General features: G+C 34.4%; 1 protein-coding gene across 17 annotated transcripts in view; it reads left to right on the top strand.

Annotated features, from left to right (window-relative positions):
• Positions 1-22,725, top strand: part of MGA (MAX dimerization protein MGA) — a 144,355-nt gene that overhangs the window by 91,273 nt on the left and 30,357 nt on the right. For all 17 annotated transcript variants that reach the window (XM_031672915.2, XM_015237148.3, XM_031672916.2 and 14 more), the window contains exons 6-10: positions 7,029-7,160; positions 7,370-7,474; positions 8,479-9,140; positions 10,292-10,640; positions 22,377-22,603. In XM_031672915.2, coding sequence (XP_031528775.2) covers positions 7,029-7,160; positions 7,370-7,474; positions 8,479-9,140; positions 10,292-10,640; positions 22,377-22,603 — 1,475 coding nt within the window. The remainder of the gene's footprint in view (positions 1-7,028; positions 7,161-7,369; positions 7,475-8,478; positions 9,141-10,291; positions 10,641-22,376; positions 22,604-22,725) is intronic.

The following is a 22,725-nucleotide window of genomic DNA, read 5'->3' as shown; positions in this document are numbered from 1 at the left end:
TGATACAGGTTATGCATTTGGTGTTGTCATGTTTAAGTTTTTACGTAGTCCTCACATTGTTCAAATTAATTCAACTGTTTTCCTATGTAGTTTTATTTTTTAAAATGGTTTAATCTGTAAGCGGTATAGCACTTACCTAATGAGGTAAAGTTTTATTTTGAATTTTTCCTCTATTTTATTTTGGTGCACGTCTCCCCAGCCAACCAGCCTTTGCTTCTTAAGACTTACAATATTAAAAGATTTAAGTTAGTTTGGCTAAATATTTGTAGTAACTGAGTGGTGCCAACCCCAAGTGTCTGAAGATAATGAAAGCATTCTTCTAGTTCCCTTTTGAAAATTGATGCTTGAAGTAGATTGTCATATTTCAGTTCAGTAATGTCATATTTCTTTGCTTTTCTATCAACTATAGATTTTCATTATTCTTTAAAAAATAAGCACTTAAAAATCCAAGAAATTTTTGAGCTGAAAAGAACTTGAAAAACTTGAAAAGCTTTTTGAGCTTGCTTTGAAATAGTGGAAATGTTGCTTAAACTGAGAAAATGTTTTTATTGTTGTTTGTAGTTTTGTTGCTAAAGTAGAATGATTCTTAATTTTGTTTTCCACAGTATTGTTTTTCTGTCTCCTGTACTATCTTTGCTACATGCAAATTGGTTTATTTACTAAGTCCATCAACCTGAAATTATCATGTTTTTGATCTTTAAAGGTATTTTTCTAAAAGCATTTCTACATCACTGCTACCAATTTAATTCTATGTCAGTTTTTAAATGAACTTTTAATTTTTGATAAATTTCAGATTTGCAGAAAAATTGGGACTATAGTACAGAGTTCTCCTATACTCCATCTCCAGTTTGTCCTATTGTTAACATCTAACATTTAGTGCAGTACATTTGTTACAATTAGTGAACCAATATTGATATATTATTACTAACTAAACTCCATAATTCATTCACATTTCCATAGTTACATTTTTGTTGTTGTTGTTTTAAGGGTCCCCTTGGAGAATTACATAACATTTAGTAGTTATGGGTTGTTATTGGCTGTAAGGAGGCTCCTATTGGCTGAGACAGTTTCTCAGACTTTAGAAAAAGTTTTTACTTACCTTGACTATTTTGAGGAGTATTCATCAGGTATTTTGTAGAATGTCCCTCTGTTGCGATTTGTCTGATGTTTTTCTCATGGTTAGACTGGATTATATGTTTGTGGGAGGAAGACCACAGAGATAAAGTGCCATTCTTTTCTCACCATATCACAGGTACATATTATCAACGTGATTTGTCACTGACCTTTTCGTGCTGCATTCTTTGAAAGGAAGTCACTGTGTAGTCTGCACTTAATGAGTGGGAAGTTGTTATGATCTGCTTTCTTGAGGATGAAGTTCTGCGTAAATTATTTGGTATTCTTCTGCAATTAGAGATTTCTTGTTTCTTCCTCATTTTTATTCAGTCATTTGTTTATATCAGCATGGCTTCTGTCACTTTTAATGTTAAATTCCTATATGATAATATTCTCAGAACACTGTATATTCCTTTTTAGTTATTTTAAAAGAATACTCTGTAGTGTTAAATCAGTGGTTGGCTGGAGTTTTTCTTGTATCTACTTTTCTGTTCTATGTTGACTAGTTATGTAGGTGTTTTATTCTTGAGTGTATTTTTGTGGCTCCTTCATATTTAGTGGGTTTAGCCAGAGGCAGGCATTTTCTTTTGCTAGTTGATTGTAGGTGATTCTGCCTTGGAATGTAGAGGTTATTTTTTTCGTTTCTGTCTTTTGGGTCTTTTTTTGTAATGATGTGATAATATGTCTTTAAGAAGTAGCTTCTAGTATGATAATAAGGTAAAAAGTATTTAGGAGTATGACTTAGTTTACATTATCATATGTGGAAAGGGTTTTATGCTTTTTTGGAGGAAATGTTTTCTATGAATTATTTAACTATCTTATTTTGGCAAGCTAAAATTCTCATTCATATGAAACCAGCTAAGTCTAGGTCTTATATTCTGTTATTTGGGGAAGGATTTTATTGTAGGGCAAACACTTCAGGATGTGCACATAAGGTAAATTGGGCATTACATTGAGCAATGTCCAGGTGACATTGACCTTGTTATTTTTGGGCTTTAAAAAAATTAATACATTATACTTAAAATAAATTTGTCTTTTTTTGTTGATGTTTTTAGGATCACTTGGTATCACTTTTGGGGAAAGGTGGCTGTTCGAAATATAAGTAAATGCAGACAAGAAGATACATAGGAAAAAGTCTAAATTTGATTGTATAGGTCTAGATTTTACACGTCTACCTACTTGGCTGTATGGATACTTTTTAACAACTTTATTCTTTTTTCCTTTCTCTGCAGGCAGCTGTCTGGCATTTTTTTTGTCAATTATAATAATAGAGTATTTTTTCTCTTTTCAAAGCACTACAGTATCTCATGTTATCCTTTGTTTAGGATTTAGTTTCACTTGAATCTCTGCAATATCTTGCTTTCTGTTTCTACTCTCTCTGTCTACCTTTCCTAATTAGTTCCTACTTAATTCTTATTTAATAATTACACCCTCTGTGAAGTTTTACCAGATTGCCTTAGGCTTTTAAAGAGTCATTTCTTTTTATTTACCTCTTATAGGATTTATTTACCCTATTGTTAACTGCTGCTAATGAGTCAGTTGGGAAAACAACGCAAAAGCTCCTTGAGGTCTGGGAAATCTTTTATCTCTGTCATCATCTGTATTCCAGAGTATTTCAAAGAGAAGGTGCAGTTATTCTTTCTTAAAACATAAAACCCAGTGTAGTGGATTGGTATTTATTTCACTGATGAGGAAGCAGAAGCTAAGAGAAGTTTAGCCCAAAGACAAGATTAGAAACCAGCTGTTTTGACTCATAATCTTATTTTCTCCCCAGTTGATTGGAAACATGAGGGAAGAATATTTTAGTTTATTGATATTAGCTTTAATTACATTATGTGATTGAATCAAATAAAAATGATACTTAACAAACTAGACTTACAAATTAAAACAGAATAGCTATCTTTTGTTTAGTTAAGTTCTATGTAGAGGATACATAGATTAACCTTAAGAACTTGTAAATCATAACCTGCTCATTATCTTTACCTTTTAGGAAGCCAGCACTATATAAGCTTTTTATTAGAAACCTGTACCTATGACTTTTAGTGGTTATTACTATGATACTTAATGCTTTGACTTCCTTTTGGTTTCAGTTTTGTTAAAATTTAAGTTAACTACTTCCCTGCTCAATAACATGAAGCCGGATGTGAGGGCGATCTGGCTGCGACATCTGTCACCCCATTGATCGCCAGGGTTGATTCGGCTGATCTGGCTGGCTAGGCGGGTGTCCCCTTCTTCCCTCACCGCTCCATGTGCGTCCCTCCTGAAGCTGCGTGCTCGGTCGAAGAGGACGACCATCCCCGATAGAGGAGGACCGTTCTTCTCGGTCAAGGGTATACGAGTAGCTGCGCTCCCCTGCTAGAACCTCCAAACAATAATATGAAGCCATTCACAAATGAGGAAATCCAAATTAAAAGATCGTCACTAGTAACAGAAAAATGAAAATTTAAGAACAATAGAGTATAGGCTTCTACCAATAAGATTTTTAAAGTTCAGTGATATCAAATGTTGGAGAGGATGTAGATCAGCAAGAACTCTTACACTATCTAGCACAGGGAACTCTATTCAGTATCTTGTAGTAACCTATAATGAAAAAGAGTATGAAAAAGAATATATATATATATATATATATATATATATATGACTAAAACATGCTGTACGCCAGAAATTGACACAACATTGTAAACTGACTATAATTTAAAAAGAAGAAAAAGAACTCTTACACTGTTGGATGGTGTACAAATTGAGAGTAATTTGGCAATATCTAGTGCACAGCTTCACAACTTGTGTGTTGTTACATGTGGTTATCTATGATTGTGTGACTGGTATGCTCTTGAGACACTGATCTCCTCAGAGTGGCCAGGCAAGACCAAGAAAAATTAATATCAGTAGAACTGGCTGCCTCCAGCCATAAGCAGCCTCATGTTATCCTAGTTTATTATGTAATTATCATTTTCTTATACATCGTTACATAAGGATTCAGAGTAACTGAATGTATCAAAATTCTTAATTGCAAGCATCAGAACCCACTATACAAGTGAAATGGAATATGAATTTATTAAAGAATATCAAGTGACTTACAGAGAGAGTCTCCTGAAAGGCCAGAGAAACAGACCCTAGGACTGTGCAGTCAGGAGAAATGCCCAAATTACCAGACAAGCAATCTTGCAACATTGGAAGATTACACCATTTTTAATAAGAACACTGAACACAGTGTAATACAGCTAGGACATTGGTAACTTTTTGCCTCTAAAAGTTCTTAACTTGGCCAAACACAGTCAACCTCATTTACACAATTCTGCACAGCATCTCTTTCATCACAGTGTTCTCTTCTAAATTGAAGCCTTTGATGGCTGCATCTGTTTTTTAACACCTCAACCTTGGAGAGGTAATGTGGAAAAGAAATAGCTATAGGAAAGGTGTTTGGAACATTTTGGGCAGCCACATGTATGTCAAACACAACATCTAATAAAATTGATAGATGAACATATCCCATTACATAGCAGTTCCACTCCTGGGTAAATGCCATAAGGAAAAGCTAAATGCACTAGAGAATTTCACACATATCGTGTGTGATGTACATTGTTGTGCAAGATGTGTAGTTAATCTGCAGTGTTGTTTGTAATAGTTTAAAATAAAAACAACTTAATTCTCATCAAGAGGAGAATGGTGAATAAATTGAAGGAATTAATCTGGAATAGTGTGCAACAGTGAAAATAAGTCATCCAGAGGTTATCTGTCAACATAGACAAATTTCAGATGGAAAATATTAAACAAACAAACTAAATAGCATGGAAATCAGTGAAGTTAGAGCATTTCCTCACACCATACACAAAAATAAACTCAAAATGGCTTAAAGGCTTAAGATACTAAGCCTCGTAGATGAAAACATAGGCATAGGCAAAACATTTTCTGACATAAATCTTAGCAGTGTTCTCCTAGGGCAGTCTACCCAGGCAATAGAAATAAAAGCAAAAACAAACAGATGGGACCTAATTAAACTTATAAGTTTTTGCACAGCAAAGGAAACCATAAGCAAAACAAACAAACAAAAAAAAACCCTACAATGTATGGAATGGGAGAAGATATTTTCAAATAATGTGACTGACAAGGGCTTAATTTCCAGAATATATAAACAGCTCATACAACTTAATAACAAAACAAACAAAAAACAACTCAATCCAGAAATGGGTGGAACACCTGAACAAGCAATTCTCCAGTGAAGACATACAAATGGCCAATAGGTACATGAAAAAATGCTCAATATTGCTAATTATCAGGAAAATGCAAATCAAAACTATAATGAGGTATCACCTCACACCAGTCAGAATGGTCACATTAAAAAATCCGCAAATGATAAATGCTGGAGAGGATGTGGAGAAAAGGGAACCCTCCTACACTGTTGGTAGGAATGTAGTTTGGTGCAGCTAATATGGAAAACAGTATAGAGATTCTTCAAAAAAACTAAAAATAGACTTACCATATGATCCAGCAGTCCCACTCCTGGGCATATAACTGGAGGGAACTTGAATTTGAAAAGATACATGTACCCCAGTGTTCATAGCAGCACTATATCCAATAGCCAAGACATGGAAACAACCTAAATATCCACTGACAGATGACTGGATAAAGAAGTTGTGGTATATTTATACAATGGAATACTACTCCGTGATAAAAAAGAATAAAATAGTCCCTTAGTAGCAACATGGATGGACCTAGAGATCATAATTCTAAGTGAAGTAAGCCAGAAAGAGAAAGAAAAATACCATATGATATCATTCCTATGTGGAATCTTAAAAAAAAAAAAAAGACACAAATGAACTTACCCACAAAACAGAAACAGACTCACAGGCATATTAAATAAACTGTGGTTACCAGTGGGGGAGGGAAGAGGGTATGAAGGATTAAATTGGGAGTTCAAGATTTGCAAATACTAGCTACTATATATAAAATAGATAAACAAGTTTATACTGTATAGCACGGAACTATATTCAATATCTTACAGTAACCTATAATGAAAATGAATACAAAACAAATATGTGTATGACTGAAACATGCTCTACACCAGAAATTGACACATTGTAAACTGACTATATTTCAATAAAAAAAAGCAAAAGAATATGTAAAATAAATCCTTTCCCAAAAGATTGCTTCTTAACCTAGAAGTAAATCATAATATGTATAGGCTCAATTAATCATAAATGCCGTTAATAATAACTAGAGAATTAGTAGCCATAATAAGGACAGAAGCTTAGACTATGGCAGGTTTGTAATGGAGGTCCTAGAAAGTATGTGGGCCACAAAGTGTTAAAGTACAAAAGATCTGAATTCTGCTGTGTCTATGTATTACTCGTCTATTGTTGCTTAACAAATTACCACTAACTTAACTACCTTAAACAAACATATTTACTGTGTCAGAGTTTCTTTGGGTCAGGTATCTGTGCATGGCTTAAATGAATCCTCTGCGTAGGATCTCACAAGGCTGCAATCAAGATGTCAGGTCTGATTTCTCGTCAGAGGCTTGACTAGGGAGACACCTGCTTCCAGTTGCCCTCAGGTTTTTGGCAGAATTTATATCCTTGTATCTCTTGTAGGATGGGTGATACATTCACTCTTATATTACCACGTACTGATAATCATGTATATCCCATCCCTTTTGCCACATTCCATCAATTAAAAGTTAATCACAGACCCCTCTCACACTCAAGGCAGGAAGAAGGAGGATTATACAAATACATAATACCCTCGAGGAGAGGATCATGAGGCCTCCTTAAAGTCTGTCTGCCACTTTCAATTTTTATTTCATTATTTCTGCTCTCTACTTTTTCTTTATCTCAGTTATCCCTCTACCTCACCACATCCTCCAACCCAAAATGAAGAAAGCCAAATATGATTTATGGTCCTTTTTTCTCTTGTAGTGGGCTTAAAGTTGAACTCGGTAGATCCAACAATGAGCATTGATCTTAAATACTTGGGAGTACAGCTACCTTTGGCTCCAGCCACTAGCTTTCCTTTCTGGAATCTTACAGGAACCAACCCTGCCTCTCCTGGTGAGTGCATACCATTTGTAAAGTCAAACAAATTTGTGCTATAAATAAAATGCTACCATTGTTAGAAATATTTAGGATATTCTAAAGTAGATCTTTTATCTAGTGGTGAGTCTGATTTGTACATTTTAGATGAAGTCTTACTAATTAATTGGATATTAAGTGTTGGATTGCTAGAATTTTGATCAGCTCTTTTACCTTTTCTTTTATAGATGCTGGATTTCCCTTTGTTTCTAGGACAGGGAAGACCAATGACTTCACCAAGATCAAGGGATGGAGGGGAAAGTTTCATAGTGCGTCTGCATCTAGGAATGAAGGTAATCTGCTTTTTAAAAATTTATAAATATGTTCTGAAACATGTGGCCAAAGCCTTTTGTTAAAAGTAAGCCTTGTGACTTTTCTTTATGTCTTTTTTCCATGCTTTGAAATAAACTGAAAATAATTGTCTTGCCTATTTTTGTTCATTTTCTGTGTCCTGAAGTCCTGATCCTGGGGTTCAGTCCCTAACCATGTCAGGCTTAAATAATCCTTGCGGTTTTTTCAAACTGTACTTTCTATTTCTACAGTTATAAAAAGCATCATTCTCAAGCATTATTTCAGAGCTCTGTACTTCAGAGCTGTATGATTGATTCCCATTAGTGTTATAGTACTTCAAAGTAAACTTCTAAATCCAATCTAAAATCTAAATTTTGACTATATGCCTGTTGGTCTCCTTTCTTAGTGCTTCTCCTTTCCTACTGTACTTGTTTGCAGTTTATTCTCTAACCAGATACATTTACCATTTGTCCATAATAGTTTTTTTAATCTTTGAATCTTTGTACAGTGGTCTTTCTACTAAATTTGCTTTTTCTTCCTTAAAAACTAAATTTTATACTCCTCTTTTTGTGCCTTTAACCTTGTGTTTTGTGTCACAGTTCATATACTGCAATCTCTTAAGTAATCTCTTGATATTCTTTTAAGGTCAGATTTAAATATATTTTTGTGCTTTTACTTATGTATGATCTCTATATTAAGGTCATAAGTTGTCAGAGGTTGTTGAGTCTTAGTGTTAATTACTACTGTTGTTAGCACTTTGCAAAAGTTAACGCTCAATATACATAATAAGATAATTTTAGATAATAGATTTTAATGTAATTAGTATGACTTTCAAGTGTCTTCACTTGACTTTATATTTTACATTTTTCCTTCTTTCTGAGGAGGTACAGTTTAGAAGATTCAGTAGCTTATAACTTAATGCTCCTGGCCTTTTTAAGTGTGTCTTTCTAGAGATCTAAAAATCTGTCCTAGATTGCTTTAAGTATCTGTGTCTCTTTACTTCCAGGTGGTAATTCAGAAGGCTCACTGAAAAACCGTTCTGCTTTCTGCAGTGATAAGCTAGATGAGTACTTGGAAAATGAAGGCAAGCTGATGGAAACAAGCATGGGTTTCTCTTCTAATGCTCCCACATCTCCTGTGGTATACCAGCTTCCCACCAAGAGTACCAGCTATGTTCGAACACTTGATAGTGTACTAAAGAAGCAATCTACCATTTCCCCTTCTACCTCTTACTCTTTGAAGCCTCATTCTGTACCCACTGCCTCTCGAAAGGCAAAGTCTCAAAGCAAACAGGCAACTTTCAGTGGCCGAACTAAATCATCTTATAAATCCATTTTACCGTATCCTGTTTCACCAAAGCAGAAACACACTCATATAATTCCAGGAGATAAGGTTACCAAGAATTCTTCAAGTACCATCTCAGAAATTCGGGTGAATAACTTGGTTGTGCCAACTTTAGATGAAAATACATTTCCAAAGCAGATTAGTTTGCGGCAGGCACACCAGCAGCAGCAGCAACAACAACAGGGAACTCGCCCTCCAGGCTTGTCTAAATCTCAAGTGAAGCTAATGGATCTCGAAGACTGTGCACTTTGGGAAGGAAAACCAAGGACCTATATCACTGAAGAGCGAGCAGATGTATCCTTAACAACTCTGCTTACGGCTCAAGTAAGTATCTGTTGTTTTCCAGGAGCATATTAGTTCTTGGCTAGAAAGAATCAGACACTGAGGAGAAGTGGTGATGGGGCTTCTTGACAGAAGGATGGGGCATTTAGTTACCTTAGTGACAACTAAGGAGATGTCTTCCACATTTGTTTTCTTTATCAACTAGATATCAAGTGTAGATTCCTCTTGTCAGCAAAGGGAGACAGTACAGTTGTGCTTTTGAATTGTCCCTCTCCTGTATAAAGGCAGCTGGCCATTCTGAAAGTTCCTGGTTTCATTCTCTAGTATATGGGCAAGTACATTTATTGATCTTGTTAAATAAAACAGCTTTGAAAACTACTTAGAAGGTACTTAAATCCCAGAAAATCCCCCAAATTGTAAACCTATAGGGAAAAAGCTTTTGTCTTTTGTAAAATTTTATATTGATAATTTTTCATTAATTGTTGATTTACCTATGTTAGTAGCCTCTGGTGCATGTTAAATGGTACAGCAGGATCTGGAGAATTCTTTTGTCATGAAATTTCTATACTTTATTTTCTGTTTTTAAAATTTTGTGACTAAATTCTGGAGCTGAAGATCATCAGATATTGGGACTAAATACTGATTGTGTCCTTCATTTCTAAAGACTTTTATGCATGTTTTATCTTACTCACTTTTTATTAATTAACACAGAGCAGAGATTGGTAAACTATTTCTGTAAAGGGGCAGATAGTAAATATTTTAGGCTTTGCAGGCCATACACTCTGTTGCAGTTACTCAGCTCTGCTATTGTGTGCCATAGATACTATGCAAATGAATGAACCTGGCTGTGTTCCAGTGAAACTTTACTTATGTAACAGGCTTGGCCCATGGACCTTAAGGTTGTCAACCCCTGCCCTAGGACATTATTATGTGTGATTTCTATTGAGAATAAATTTATCCTTGTTGATATTTTGGCTCATAATTAATTAAAATATTTATTCTCTTGCTTGTCTGTGCTGTGCATTAGAATGGGGGATTGCTCAGCATTCTGGTTATATTCCTGTTTTGTCCTTTGAGTCTGCTCTTATATTGTTAGTCCCGAGTGCTCAGAGTTGGAGAAGGCAGACCACTATATGATTGTAAATTGTTAGGAGATGATTTAGTAGATTTATAATTTTCTACTTTAACTTTAGGCATCTCTCAAAACTAAACCTATCCACACAATCATAAGGAAGCGAGCCCCTCCATGCAACAATGACTTCTGTCGATTGGGTTGTATATGTTCAAGTCTAGCTTTGGAGAAGCGCCAGCCTGCTCACTGCCGCCGACCAGACTGCATGTTTGGCTGCACTTGTTTAAAAAGAAAAGTTGTGCTTGTTAAAGGGGGATCCAAAACGAAGCATTTCCAAAGGAAGGCTGCTCATCGTGATCCAGTATTTTATGATAATTTGGGAGAGGAACAAAGAGAAGAAGGAGAAGAGGGAGTCAAGGAGGAGGAAGAACAATTGAAAGAGAAAAAGAAGAGAAAGAAGCTGGAATACAGTGAGTGTTAATTGAGAGTTAAAACAGTATAGTTTTTTTTTAGAAAAGTATAGTTATTTGAAAATCTATTTCAAATATTACTATTATTTACTTTAATCCTGATCAGTGATCTAATCAGAATTTAATTCTTAAATGCTCTTTCTATATGGCATTTGTGACATTGACACATGTGCTTATGCATGCCTTTCTTAAATTGAATTTTTCTCTTGAAGATAGCTATTTTGTGCTAAATTTGAATTATTCTCTCATTTGGATCTTCAGAATACCTTTGAGGCTTCATCTCTTTTCTTGTGTCTAGTTCCCCACTCCCTTCCCCCTATGTTCTTTGAATATACAGATGATCATGATAATCCATCATTTTCTCTGCCCCCCCCCAGCTGTATTTAGGTATAACTGACAAATAAAATTGCACATATTTAAAGTATACAACATGATGATTTGGCTTAGGTATACTTTGCGAAATGATTAGCACAGTCAAGTTAACCAGCACATTTCATTTTATTTTTTAAAAGGAGAAATTCACAAAAAGACCCTCTGGTCATTGTTTGAGCCATTCACCAGGTGGTTGGAGATTGGGGAACAGAATAAGGGCATAACTGAGTTGAGCATTATGTACTCTTGAAAAGTTTATTTTTCCTTATTGGTACAATACTATGTAGACCCAGGTTATGTATTATTTCATTCTTGACTTTTCTTTTTCTTTTTTTGTTTAAATATATTGACTATAATTTTACCATATAATTGAAGAGTTTCTTGCTTCTTAGTTTGTTAGAGGATTAATTTTCATTTTTTGGCAGTTTATGTTTATATTTGCTATTGCTTGCTGTATTCTTACTTCAGTCAGATTGAAAAGAATATTATTTTAGTGTATGTTCATCTAGGATTTCCTTTAATCCAGTTGTGTGTATGTGTACATACATATACATATTTTTGGCCTTTGCTTTATTTATTTATTTTTAATTGACGTATAGTTAGTTCACAATGTTGTATCAATTTCTGGTATATAGCACAATGTTTCAGTCATACATGAATATACATATATTTATTTTCATATTCTTTTTCACTATAAGCTACTACAAGTTATCGAATATAGTTCCCTGTGCTATACAGTATAAACTTGTTTAGCTATTTTATATATACCAGTCAGTATCTGAAAATCTCGAACTCTTAATTTATCCCTTCCCACCCCTTTCCCCTCTGGTAACCGTAAGTTTGTCTTCTATGAATCTGTTTCTATTTTATGTATAAGCTCATTTGTCTTTTTTTCACATACATATATTTTTATAGAAATGGAACCACTATATATGTGGTAACCTTCAGAAATTTCATATCATAAGGTCATGTTCTGCTTTCTGTGTTAATAAGTATAGATCTATATTGTAACTTTAGTTGTAATGGTTTCGTATTATAATCCTTTTGGTTGGACATTTGGCCTTTTGGGGTTTTCTTTATTATAAACTGTACAGTTATGAACATCCATGTTCAGTACAGGCCATTAAAAGTGGAATTACTATGACAGTGAATGCTCTTTAAACATTTATAAATGTTCCTAGAGTTGTACCAACTACACATTTATCAATACTTGGATAGCAGCAGTTCTTCTGTATTCTTAACACTGGATGTTCAAACTGATAGGCAGAAATTGGTATCTTGTTGTAAATTTATACTTCTTTAGTGATAGGTTTACTGACCATTTGTCATAAGCTTTCTACTGTAAATTGCTTTTTCAAATTCTTTGCTAACTTTTATTAGAGTGGCTTTGTTTTTTTCCCACCTGTTTCCAAGAGTTTTATTTTTTCCAGGTTGTAATTTTGTAACTTATATTTTAATTGTTAAAAATTCTTCACACCTCTCCCTGAAAAAGAAAAAGCAGGGATGGTTAAGTATGGAGGTCTCTTCCTATTATAGTTTAGGTTCTTTGGAATTGTACTTAGAAGGTCTTTCTCTGTCCTAAAGGTTTAAAAATATTTAGATTCACAAATAAGCTTGAAAAATTGTTAATATATCTGGAATTTATTTGTTGTGAGATTTATACCAGGAAATCGTTTCTCCCCCAGATCGCTAGCCAGTTGTACCATTACTTGTTGAGAATAAATACTTTCCCAACTGGTCTAAAATGTCACCTATGATGTAGAAAATTAGAATATATTAATGTCTGGGTCTATTTCTGGTCCCTGCTGTTTTGACACCAGTGCCAGGCTGTTCTGATTGCTATTTCAGTGCTTAAGTATTACCTTCATATACCTAAATGATCTTTTTGTAAATAAGATTTTAAAGGTTTAAAATGAAATATAATACAAAATTATTAATTTAGTTTTATCCATATCTCCTTACTGAGTTTTTCTCCCATCTTGCACTTAGAGCAACACTTTTCCATTTCAAAGCGACAGGAATAAGTTATAAAAGTCACACCAGTAGGAACACTGTATCTGTGAGGTTTATTACTTTGCTTTCTTAGTTACTTAGCATCTTTACCCTGTGTCTTAATCAAAGTTAAACTCCAGAAGCAAGCCACTTATAATTTTTTTTAATGCTGTTAGGGAAAGATGAGGAAAGAAGGGAAGATACTATTATTATGATTGCTGTGTAAAAGGGGTATAAATAGGAAAGAATTTTGGAGGCAGAAATGTTGCAGAGATTAAAAGCAAACAAAAATAAATACAAAAACTGGAAGAAGTTGAAATCTGTCAGTATGTTTTGCAAGAATGTTACATGGAAATGAGAAAAAAATGCTGATGATTTAAAGGAGTTGGGGAAAGTGAGGAGAAAATGAAAAAGAGAAATTACTCAAAGAAATGATGTTAAAAAATGTCTTAGAGCTGAAGGACATGGAATTTCAGGTTAAAAGGAGCCCCTGACAGTAATAAGTTTAAGGAGAGTCTATCTGGACACATCCTTCTGACATTTCAGAACATTGAGAATAAAGAAGATATACTGAACAGTTTTAAAGAGAAGCCACTTCTCCCAGAAAGAATGTACAATCAGTTTGATGTCAGAGAGATTATCAGTAACACTGGATGTTTGAATAATTATTTCTAAAATCAGAGTTAGCTGAGGATTGGATGAATATTTGACCTAGAACTCTTAGCCAACCAAATTATAAATAATAATTTTTGCCTGAAATAAAGATATATTAAAACATACAATCAGGATGCGAGTGTTGATCTCTTAGAAACTCCTGATGAATTTCTTGAGATTGTGCTCCAGAAAATGAAAAAAAAGAAAAATTCAAGAAGCATGAGATAACATCTAGAGAAGAGTGGACCCAAACCAAAAGGGAAAAACAATCTTAAGATAACAACTACAAAGCAAGAGTAGAAAGCAAGCAGTCTGATTTAAAGTAGGAAATCTGAAGATGCTGAGAAGACTATATTTAAGAAGGTATTAGGTCAGTTTTAAGAAATAACATGGTTAAGAATCTGGGTAATTCATCATGTTTAGGGGTACATACCACGTTCATCAATTAAAAAAAAGAAAAACAGAACAGTGGAAAAAAATTTGTATAGGAAAATTGTGGTCTAGCTGTGAATCAATAAAATTTTTGGTAAAACTTTGAGCAATTACAGTATGAGAAAAAAGAATCTGTTTCATCTGAACTATTTGAACAAATTAAGTGGTATACACTTATATTTCCTGAGGGGTCAGTCACATTAATTGATTCTGCAAGGATTGATCACAGAAGCATAATTTTGTAAGCAAATGGATTGATAACTTTGGCTTTTAGCGGGGAGGGTATAGGTCGGTAGTAGAGTGTGTGCCTAGCAGGCACAAGGTCCTGGGTTCAATCCCCAGTACCTCCATTAAAAATAAGTAAACAAACCAAATCCCCACCCAAAAAAAATTTAAAAAAGAACATAGTTGGTAAACTTACACTACCTGATTTTAAGACTTATTATAAAGCTGATGTAGTTGGGATAAAGAAAGACATATACAGGCATGCCTCATTTTATTGTACTTCACATTATTGCCCTACACAGGTATTGCACTTTTTACAAACTGAAGGTTTGTGGCAACATAAGGTCCAGGAAATCTATTGGTGCCATTTTTCCAACAGCATTTGCTCCCTTTGTGTCTCTGTGTTATATTTTGGTAATTCTCAGAGTATTTCAAACTTTTTCATTATTGTTACACTTGTTGTGGTGATCTTTGATCAGTGATCTTTTATGATACTTTTGTAATTGTTTTGGTGCCCTATGAACTGTGCTGATAAAGATGGCAAACTTAATAAGTGTGTGTTCTAACTGCTCTACCTGCTGGCTGTTTCCCATCTCTCTCCCTCTCCTCAGCTTGAGACACAATATTGAAATTAGGCTAATTAATAATCCTATGATGTCCTCTAAGTGTTTAAGTGAAAGGAAGAGTCATACATCTCTCATTTTAAGACAAAAGCTAAGTTTGGTGAGGAAGGCATGTCAAAAGCTGAGATGGACTGAAAGTGAGGCCTCTTGCACCAAACAGCATATTCAAGTTGTGAATGCAAAGGAATAGTTTCTGAAGGAAAATAAAAGTGCTGTTTCAGTGAACACATGAATGACAAGAAAGCAAAACAGTCTTATTGCTGATACTGAGAAAGTTTAAATGATTTGGTTAGATCAAACCAGTCACACCATTCCTTTAAGCCAAAGCCTAATGCAGAGCAAGGCCCTAACTCTCATTAATTCTGTGAAGGCTAAGAGAGGTGAAGAGAGGCTGAAGAAAAAAAGTTTGAAGCTAGTTGAGGTTTGTTCTTGAGGTTTAAGGGAAGAAGCTATCTGTAGCATAGACATGCAAGGTAAAACAGCAGGTACTTATGTAGTAGCTGTGGCAAGTTATCCAGAAGATCTAGCTCCAAGACAGCTACACTAAACAGATTTTCAGTGTAGGTGAAACAGCCTTATGATGGAAAAAGATGCCATCTAAGACAATTCTCAGTTTTTGCTTCATGTATTTTGATGGTATGTCATTAGGTGTGTAAATGTGATAGTTATTTCTTCTGTGTATATTGAACCTTTTATTAATATGTAATATCTTTGTCTTTCATAGCGCTTTTTGATATAATGTTTATTTTGTCTGATAATAGTATAGCTATCCCTGCTCTCTTTTGGTTATTATCTGCATGGAATATCGTTTTCTATCTTCCATCTTCCCATTTTTTTCCTTTCACTTTAAACCTCTTTATGTTTTGGGGTCTCAAGTGACTCTCTTGTAGACAGGATGTAGTTGGATCATGTATTTTTTAGTCAATTCTGCCAGTCTTTTGATGGGAGAATTTTTTTAAACCGTTGATATTAAATACAGACATTGATGGGAGAATTTAATCTATTTATATTTAAAATAATTATCGATAAGGAGGGACTTCCGTCATTGTGCTATTTGTTTTGTATATGCTTAAAACTCTTGTCCCTCGTTTCCTGCATTACTGTATTGTTTTGTGTTTAGTTGGTATTTTGTTGTGAAATGTTTAAATTTTTTCTCATTTCGTTTTATGTATATAATATAGCTGTTTTTTTGTGGTTACCATTGGAGTTACATTTGCCATCCTAAAATTATACTCTAATTTGAATTTAACTTGAATAACCAAAAAAAGAACCCCCAAACAAAAAACCTCTGTTCCTTTATAACTATATTCCTACCCCTTTAGGTTGTTGATGTCAGTGTTACATATTTACACATAATGTGTCCAAAAGCATAAAACAATAATTTTTTAAAAGGTGTTAATCTCTTAAATTATGTAGAAAACAAAATTTGGAGTTACAAACTAACTGTACCGTAATAGTAACTTTCATACTAATTTTTTTCCCTTTAAATATACCAGTCTTTTAATTCCTGTAGAAAACAATAAGTACAGTTACAAACCACTGATACAGTAATACTAGCTTTTATAATTGCCCATGTATTTACCTTTAGTGAGACATTTCTTCTCCCATATAACTTTGAGTTATTGTCTAGTGTTCTTTTATTTCACCTTGCAGAACTCCCTTGAGCATGTCTTGTAGGCAGGTTTAATGGTCGTGGACTCCTTTAGCTTTTGTTTATCTGAGAATTTCTTCATTTCTCCCTTACTCTTGAAGGGCAGTTTTGCCACATACTGTATTCTTGCTTGATAGTTTTTTTCTTTTGGCACTTTGAATATATCAGCTGTCTGCTGGCTTCCAAAGTTTGATGAGTAGTCTGCTCATATTTCTATTGAGGATCCTTTGGATGTGATAATTTGTTTCTCTCTTACTGCTTTTGAGATTTTCTCTGTCTTTCTCTTTTGAAAGTTTGATATGATGTGTTTCATTGTGGTCTCTGTGAGTTCATCTTACTTGGAATTTGTTGAGCTTTTTGAATATTTATATTCATGTCTTTCCTCGAAATTGGGAAGTTTTCAGCCATTATTTCTTCAGATATTCTCTCTGCCCTCTTCTCATTCTTTTTTCTCTCAGCAATGCCTGTGATACCTATATTGGTCCACGTGATGGGGTCCCACAGGTCCCTTAGGCTCTGTTCACTTTTCTTTTAATCACTTTTATTCTTGTTTCTCAGACTCCATGATTTCCAGTGTTCTGTTTTCCAAGTTCACTGATTCTTTTGCCTTTTCAAATCTGCATTTGAATTTCTGTAGTGAATTTTTCGTTTCAGTTACTGGACTTTTCAGCTCCAAGATTGCTTTTTGACCAGAAGCAGCAATCAGGACAGAGATCCCTGATATTTGGAGGACAGGGTTCTTTCTGCCCACCCTGGCTCCCACTGTGTGTAAGCTGCTCCAGGAACACATGCACCGCTGCCTGTCAGGTGGCTGAGGCGATGAGGAATGGATAGCTGCTACTGTGCTGAGAGCTGATGTTGAACACAATTAATGAAAGTTTACTATCCAAGTCTTCCCCAGGAAGTTGCAAGCCTTCAACAGACTCTCTTCAGAGTTTCAAAAGAAATCAGACAGACTTTGCCAGTGCAGTTGTTATTCAGATCTGGGGACATATATCCTGGTGCTGCCTGCTCCACCATCTTCTAGAATCCTCTCAATATCCATTCTTAATTAAAACAAACTTAAAAAACCTGTTAGCAGGCAAAACTGAATATTGTAAAAGTATCTCTTCGCTTTTTCATCTGTAATTTCACTGTAATCGTAATCAAAATCTTGACAGGTTTTTATGTGAAACTTGAAAAGCAGATTCCAAAATTTATATGAAAAAGCAAAGAACCTAGAAATAGCCAGGGCAATCTTGAACAGTGACAAGGTAGGAGGACTTGCTCTACTAGATGTCAAAACTTATAAAACTCTTATATTTAAGACAGGGTGACACTGGCTTGAGTATAAACTAAATAGGCCAGTAGACAAAATAGTGAGGCTACAATAGATTCAAACATATGATACTTGGTTTGACAAAAATGGCAGAAGATAAGGAAAAGGATGATCTTTTTAAATAAATGTTGGTAGGATCATTGAATATCCATATGGGAAAAAGTGAAATTTTATTTATTCCTCACACTATACATAGAACTAATTTCTAGGTAGATTATAGACCTAATTGACAAAAACAAGCAATACAACTTTTAGAAGATAATATAAAACATATGTATGATCTCATTAATAAATGAGTTCTTAATCATGACCCAAGAAAACACCAATCCTTAGTGTAAGTTGAAGAGGTTCTTTGAGCTAGCCTGTAAACATTAATACATATGATTAGTTAAAAATGGAGAAATTCAGGTCTTAAAGACATTTAGCAAATGAAAATGTAAGCTATGGTGAGAAGACAGATGTTTGCAATGTTTAAGGACCTGTATCCAGAATATATAGAGATGTCTACAAATTAATTAGAATTAAACAGTTCCATTAAAAAAGGACAAATCTCTTAGAGGCACTTCATGAGGAGGGATGTTCAATATCTCATTTACAGTTGGAAATCCAAACTACATCCACAGCAGAATTCCACTACATGCCTGCCAAAATGGTTAGTTCCTCTGATAATATCAGTTGTTAATAAATGAGAACTCTCATTCACTGATAATGGGAATGTAATTTGATATAACCACTTTGGAAAGTAGTTTGGCAGTATCTGCTGAGATTGGTGATTCACATGCCCTTGATCTAATAATTTGACTCCAAAGTAACCAGCAGAACTGTGTTATACAAGAATGTTTATGGCATCACGAATCACAGTTAACTAAAACCTGAAAACAATGCCAGGTATCTAATAGCAGTAAAATGAATAAACAGTAGTATGAAGAATCAGTGGTGTAGTATATCACAGTAAAAATAAATGAATATGTACAACAACATAGATGTTTTTTACAAATGCAATGTTGATTGAAAAGGAAAAAAGCTAGGCAGAAGACTGTATCTCTAATTATGTTTATGTAAGTTTCAAAAGCAGGCAAAAATTAAACTGATATTTAGGGGTATGTACTTTGGCATTGAAAAAGGAAAGCTAAGAGGTGACTATCATTAAAGTGATTCCCTTTTGATAAAGGATTGTGATTGAGAAAGGCATGCAGAGCCTTCTGGGGTATTTGCAGTATTTCATTTCTTGATCTGTATAGTGTTTACATAGTTATATACTTGTTAATATGTATTAAGCTGTATATACATTGTTTCTGAACTTTATGGGTTTTATATTTCACAGTAAAAAGGTTTCAAATGCTTTCAAAAATGGGAGGGAGGTGAATACAATATGCTGATTACTAATGTAGCAGTTTTCTGGGACTTACATGTCTGAAACTTCATTTATGCAGCAACTACTCTGGGCACTGCTAGGAGTTTAGAGGAGGTAAGATTTAGACAATTAAAACTAAGGCCATTTCTAAGAGGTTACTGTCAGTTTGGTGAAACATATAGATACATGTTTATGATAATATTAAGTGCCACAATAGTGAAAATGTCATGTTTTATGGTTCGTAAACAAAAAGATTTACTTAGAACTCAGAGGATAGAGTAGTAATGCTAGGGAACCTTGGGAAGGTAATATATATTAGAAGGCGTTTGAATAGAAATAAATACTTCTTTCTTGAAATAGGTTTCTGTTCTTGGCTTCTGTGAATATTTGGTACTCTATTTTTCTTCTTACTCCTGCCTTTGCTAGCTCCTTTTTTCTGGGCTTCAGATGGAAGGTAGGAGTATCTCTAGTGTATTGTGAAGGGAAGCAGATAAATGCTCTATCTTGGATTCTAGGCTGTGTAAAAGAATCAGGTGGATATAGTGGGCTAATGGAGTGAGGAATTGGTTTGTTGTTCTGGCTCTTGTGTGGAGTCTGTTTTCATGGCTTCAGATGTAGTCTTTACCAATGACAGTCCTGATTTTTATTGCTTTCTCTGTTTGATAATGTTGCTTCCACTTCAGTCTTAACATTTTCTAAACAGAGCTCCATGCTCAGTTAGCCTCTTTTATATACTCCCCTGTTTACTGGAACCACCATTTTTCCTTTTATCCACAATTGAAACTTTAAAGTTGTCTTTGAGTCCCTATGAGGAATTAAGACGTTTTAAGACATTTTAAGAGATTTTCTTTTGATGTACTCTACTGTGTATTTAGGAGTACTGTACTATGTATTAATTTTTCAAAAGATGAAAAGAGATCTTAGTATAATCCTTGGTTTACGGAAGCTTAGAAAATCTTTGAAAGATGATTGAGAGAGGTAAGACAATAAACTGATAAACTGACCTGAAGATTTTTAAATGTAGAAAATGTAGAATTATTATGTGTATAAAATGATTAGTAAAACTAGACAAAGTTTTTACTATATACACCACCTTCATTGTGAAGGTGTCCCTGGTTACCCTTTTAAAAATTGCAGCACTCGCCCTCAAAATACATACTCATACATCCTTACTAAACAGACTTTTTACTTCTCTTCTCTGCTTTTTTTTTTTGTCATAAACACCGCAATCCAACGTATTTTCCTTTTTTGTCTTATGTATTGCCAGTCTCGCCCTCTCCCCCCAACTTTAATGTAAACTCCATGAAGGCAGGGTTTTCATCAGTTTTGTTCATTACTATGTCTAACAAAGTCTGATACATAGTAAGCATTCAGATATTTGCATACATGGATGAATACTGCAGTTTTAAACAGCCTTTGTGAGTTATATGATGAATGACCTGTTAAAAAGATTGGTTAACAGAGACTGCTAACTAAGTAATTGGCTCTCACTTTCTAGCTAAATGTTTTTAACTCCCTATTTTAATCTTTAAGCCTTTATTCAGTATTTTATGGTTATACTCAGTATTTTATGTTTATGTATGTGTGTGTATGTATATATAATTTATATATATATGTAAAATATATATGTATGTATGTATGTTAGCCTTAGGAGCCTTTTAGGCAAAGTTGTTCTTTACTAGTTTGGTCTTTTTTTTTTTTAATTTATTTTTATTGACGTGCAGTCAGTTTACAATGTTGTATCAGTTTCTGGTGTACAGCACAATGCTTCAATCACATAGGAACATACATACATTCGTTCTCATTAGTTGGGTCTTAATGTTCAGAACAAACATACTTATGAAATCAGCTAGTAGTTTGGATACTGCTTTGTTAATTAAAGATTAATCAATGCTGCATAGTCACGTTTTATGTGACTTTAGGCAAAAATTTGGGATCTTTGGTTTAGAATCAGTTATAGTGTCTGATCACTGACCACTGAAATGCAGAATACAGTGTTTGCTTCTCTGTAGCTGTCTTCTTGATAAGAATAGGCAGTGTGCTTTAAGAATAAAGCCAGCAGCTTCTTAACCTAGATCCTCCATTTAATTTGGTTACTAATCAGTGCATAATTTCCTTTGTGGAGAACTTCTTGATAGTAAGATTTCATCTCAGTTGGGTTTCTTGCTTGTCTGTTGATTATATTTTTGCTCCTGTGCTGAGTTCTGGCTAGCTTTTGAATAGAATTTGTCATCAGGAGGTAACGGTAACAGCTTGGTCTCTGGAGCTGGATTGACCAGGTTTGATCCTGGTTCTGCATCTTACTGTTGGACTTCCCTGAACCTCTGCTTCTCAAGTACTGTTGTTACAGTTATGTGAGTTAAAACATACCAAGTGCCTAGAATCTGTATATATAGTAAGGTTCAATAAATATTTGTTATTTGTAAAATTAAAAACTGTAGTATAGAATGATTACCTTTCCAGGATAACAGAGAAGGCCTCTTCTGACCATGCTAAATATAAATAGCATCTCCTGTTAAGTCTTTTTTTTTTTTTTAACAGACTTTATTTTTTTTAGAGCAGTTTCAGGTTCACAGCAGAATTGAGCAGAAAATACAGAGAGTTCACACATATCCCTCCCTACCCACAAATACTCCCCTACCCTCAACATCACTCATCAGTGTAGCATATTTAGTACAATCGATGAACCAACATGGACACATTATTATCAACCGAAGTCCATAGTTTACATTAACATCTCTGGTTAACTCTTCATTCATTACCCTGCTTTATTTTTCTACCTGGCATTTATCATTATTTGATACTGTATGTCTATTAGTTGATTTTCTTCTACTGGATTACGAACTCTGAAGGCAAGAACTTTCTTTTATTCATAGCTGGTGTTCACTCATGTCTAAAACAGTATTTGATTTATAATAGGTATTCAACAAATATTTGGTTAATAGATGAATAAGTTAAAGTGCATGAGGGTAACTAAAGTTTTTTTAGGGGGCATCTGTTTGATTATTTTAATGGGTTAATGCTTTTTATGAGGGAGAATATTTTGTTTTGGCAGTGCCTCAGTGAACTTTTGTTGCCAAAGGCATCTAAAAATCTTCCCCTTTTTTTTGTTAAGCTATATGTGAAACCGAGCCTGAACAGCCTGTTCGACATTATCCATTATGGGTGAAAGTAGAAGGTGAAGTAGATCCAGAGCCAGTTTATATCCCAACGCCTTCTGTCATTGAGCCTATGAAACCATTGTTGTTGCCTCAGCCAGAAGTTTTATCTCCTACTGTGAAGGGCAAATTGCTCCCTGGAGCTAAACCTGCACGGTCATATACTCCCAAACCCAATCCTGTGGTAAGCTTGGAGTTACATCTTTTATTGCAGGTTACAAAAATCATTTGTAAAGATGATAGATTTACACCAGATTTTTGGTTTGTATTTGTGAATCATGGTGCTTTCAGCTAATATGTCTGCAA

The sequence above is a fragment of the Vicugna pacos genome, chromosome 6 (genome assembly GCF_048564905.1).
Source record: "Vicugna pacos chromosome 6, VicPac4, whole genome shotgun sequence".
Lineage (NCBI taxonomy): Eukaryota > Metazoa > Chordata > Mammalia > Artiodactyla > Camelidae > Vicugna > Vicugna pacos.
The sequence above is the reverse complement of the archived record's forward strand: the minus strand, read 5'-3'. Positions and strand labels throughout refer to the sequence as shown.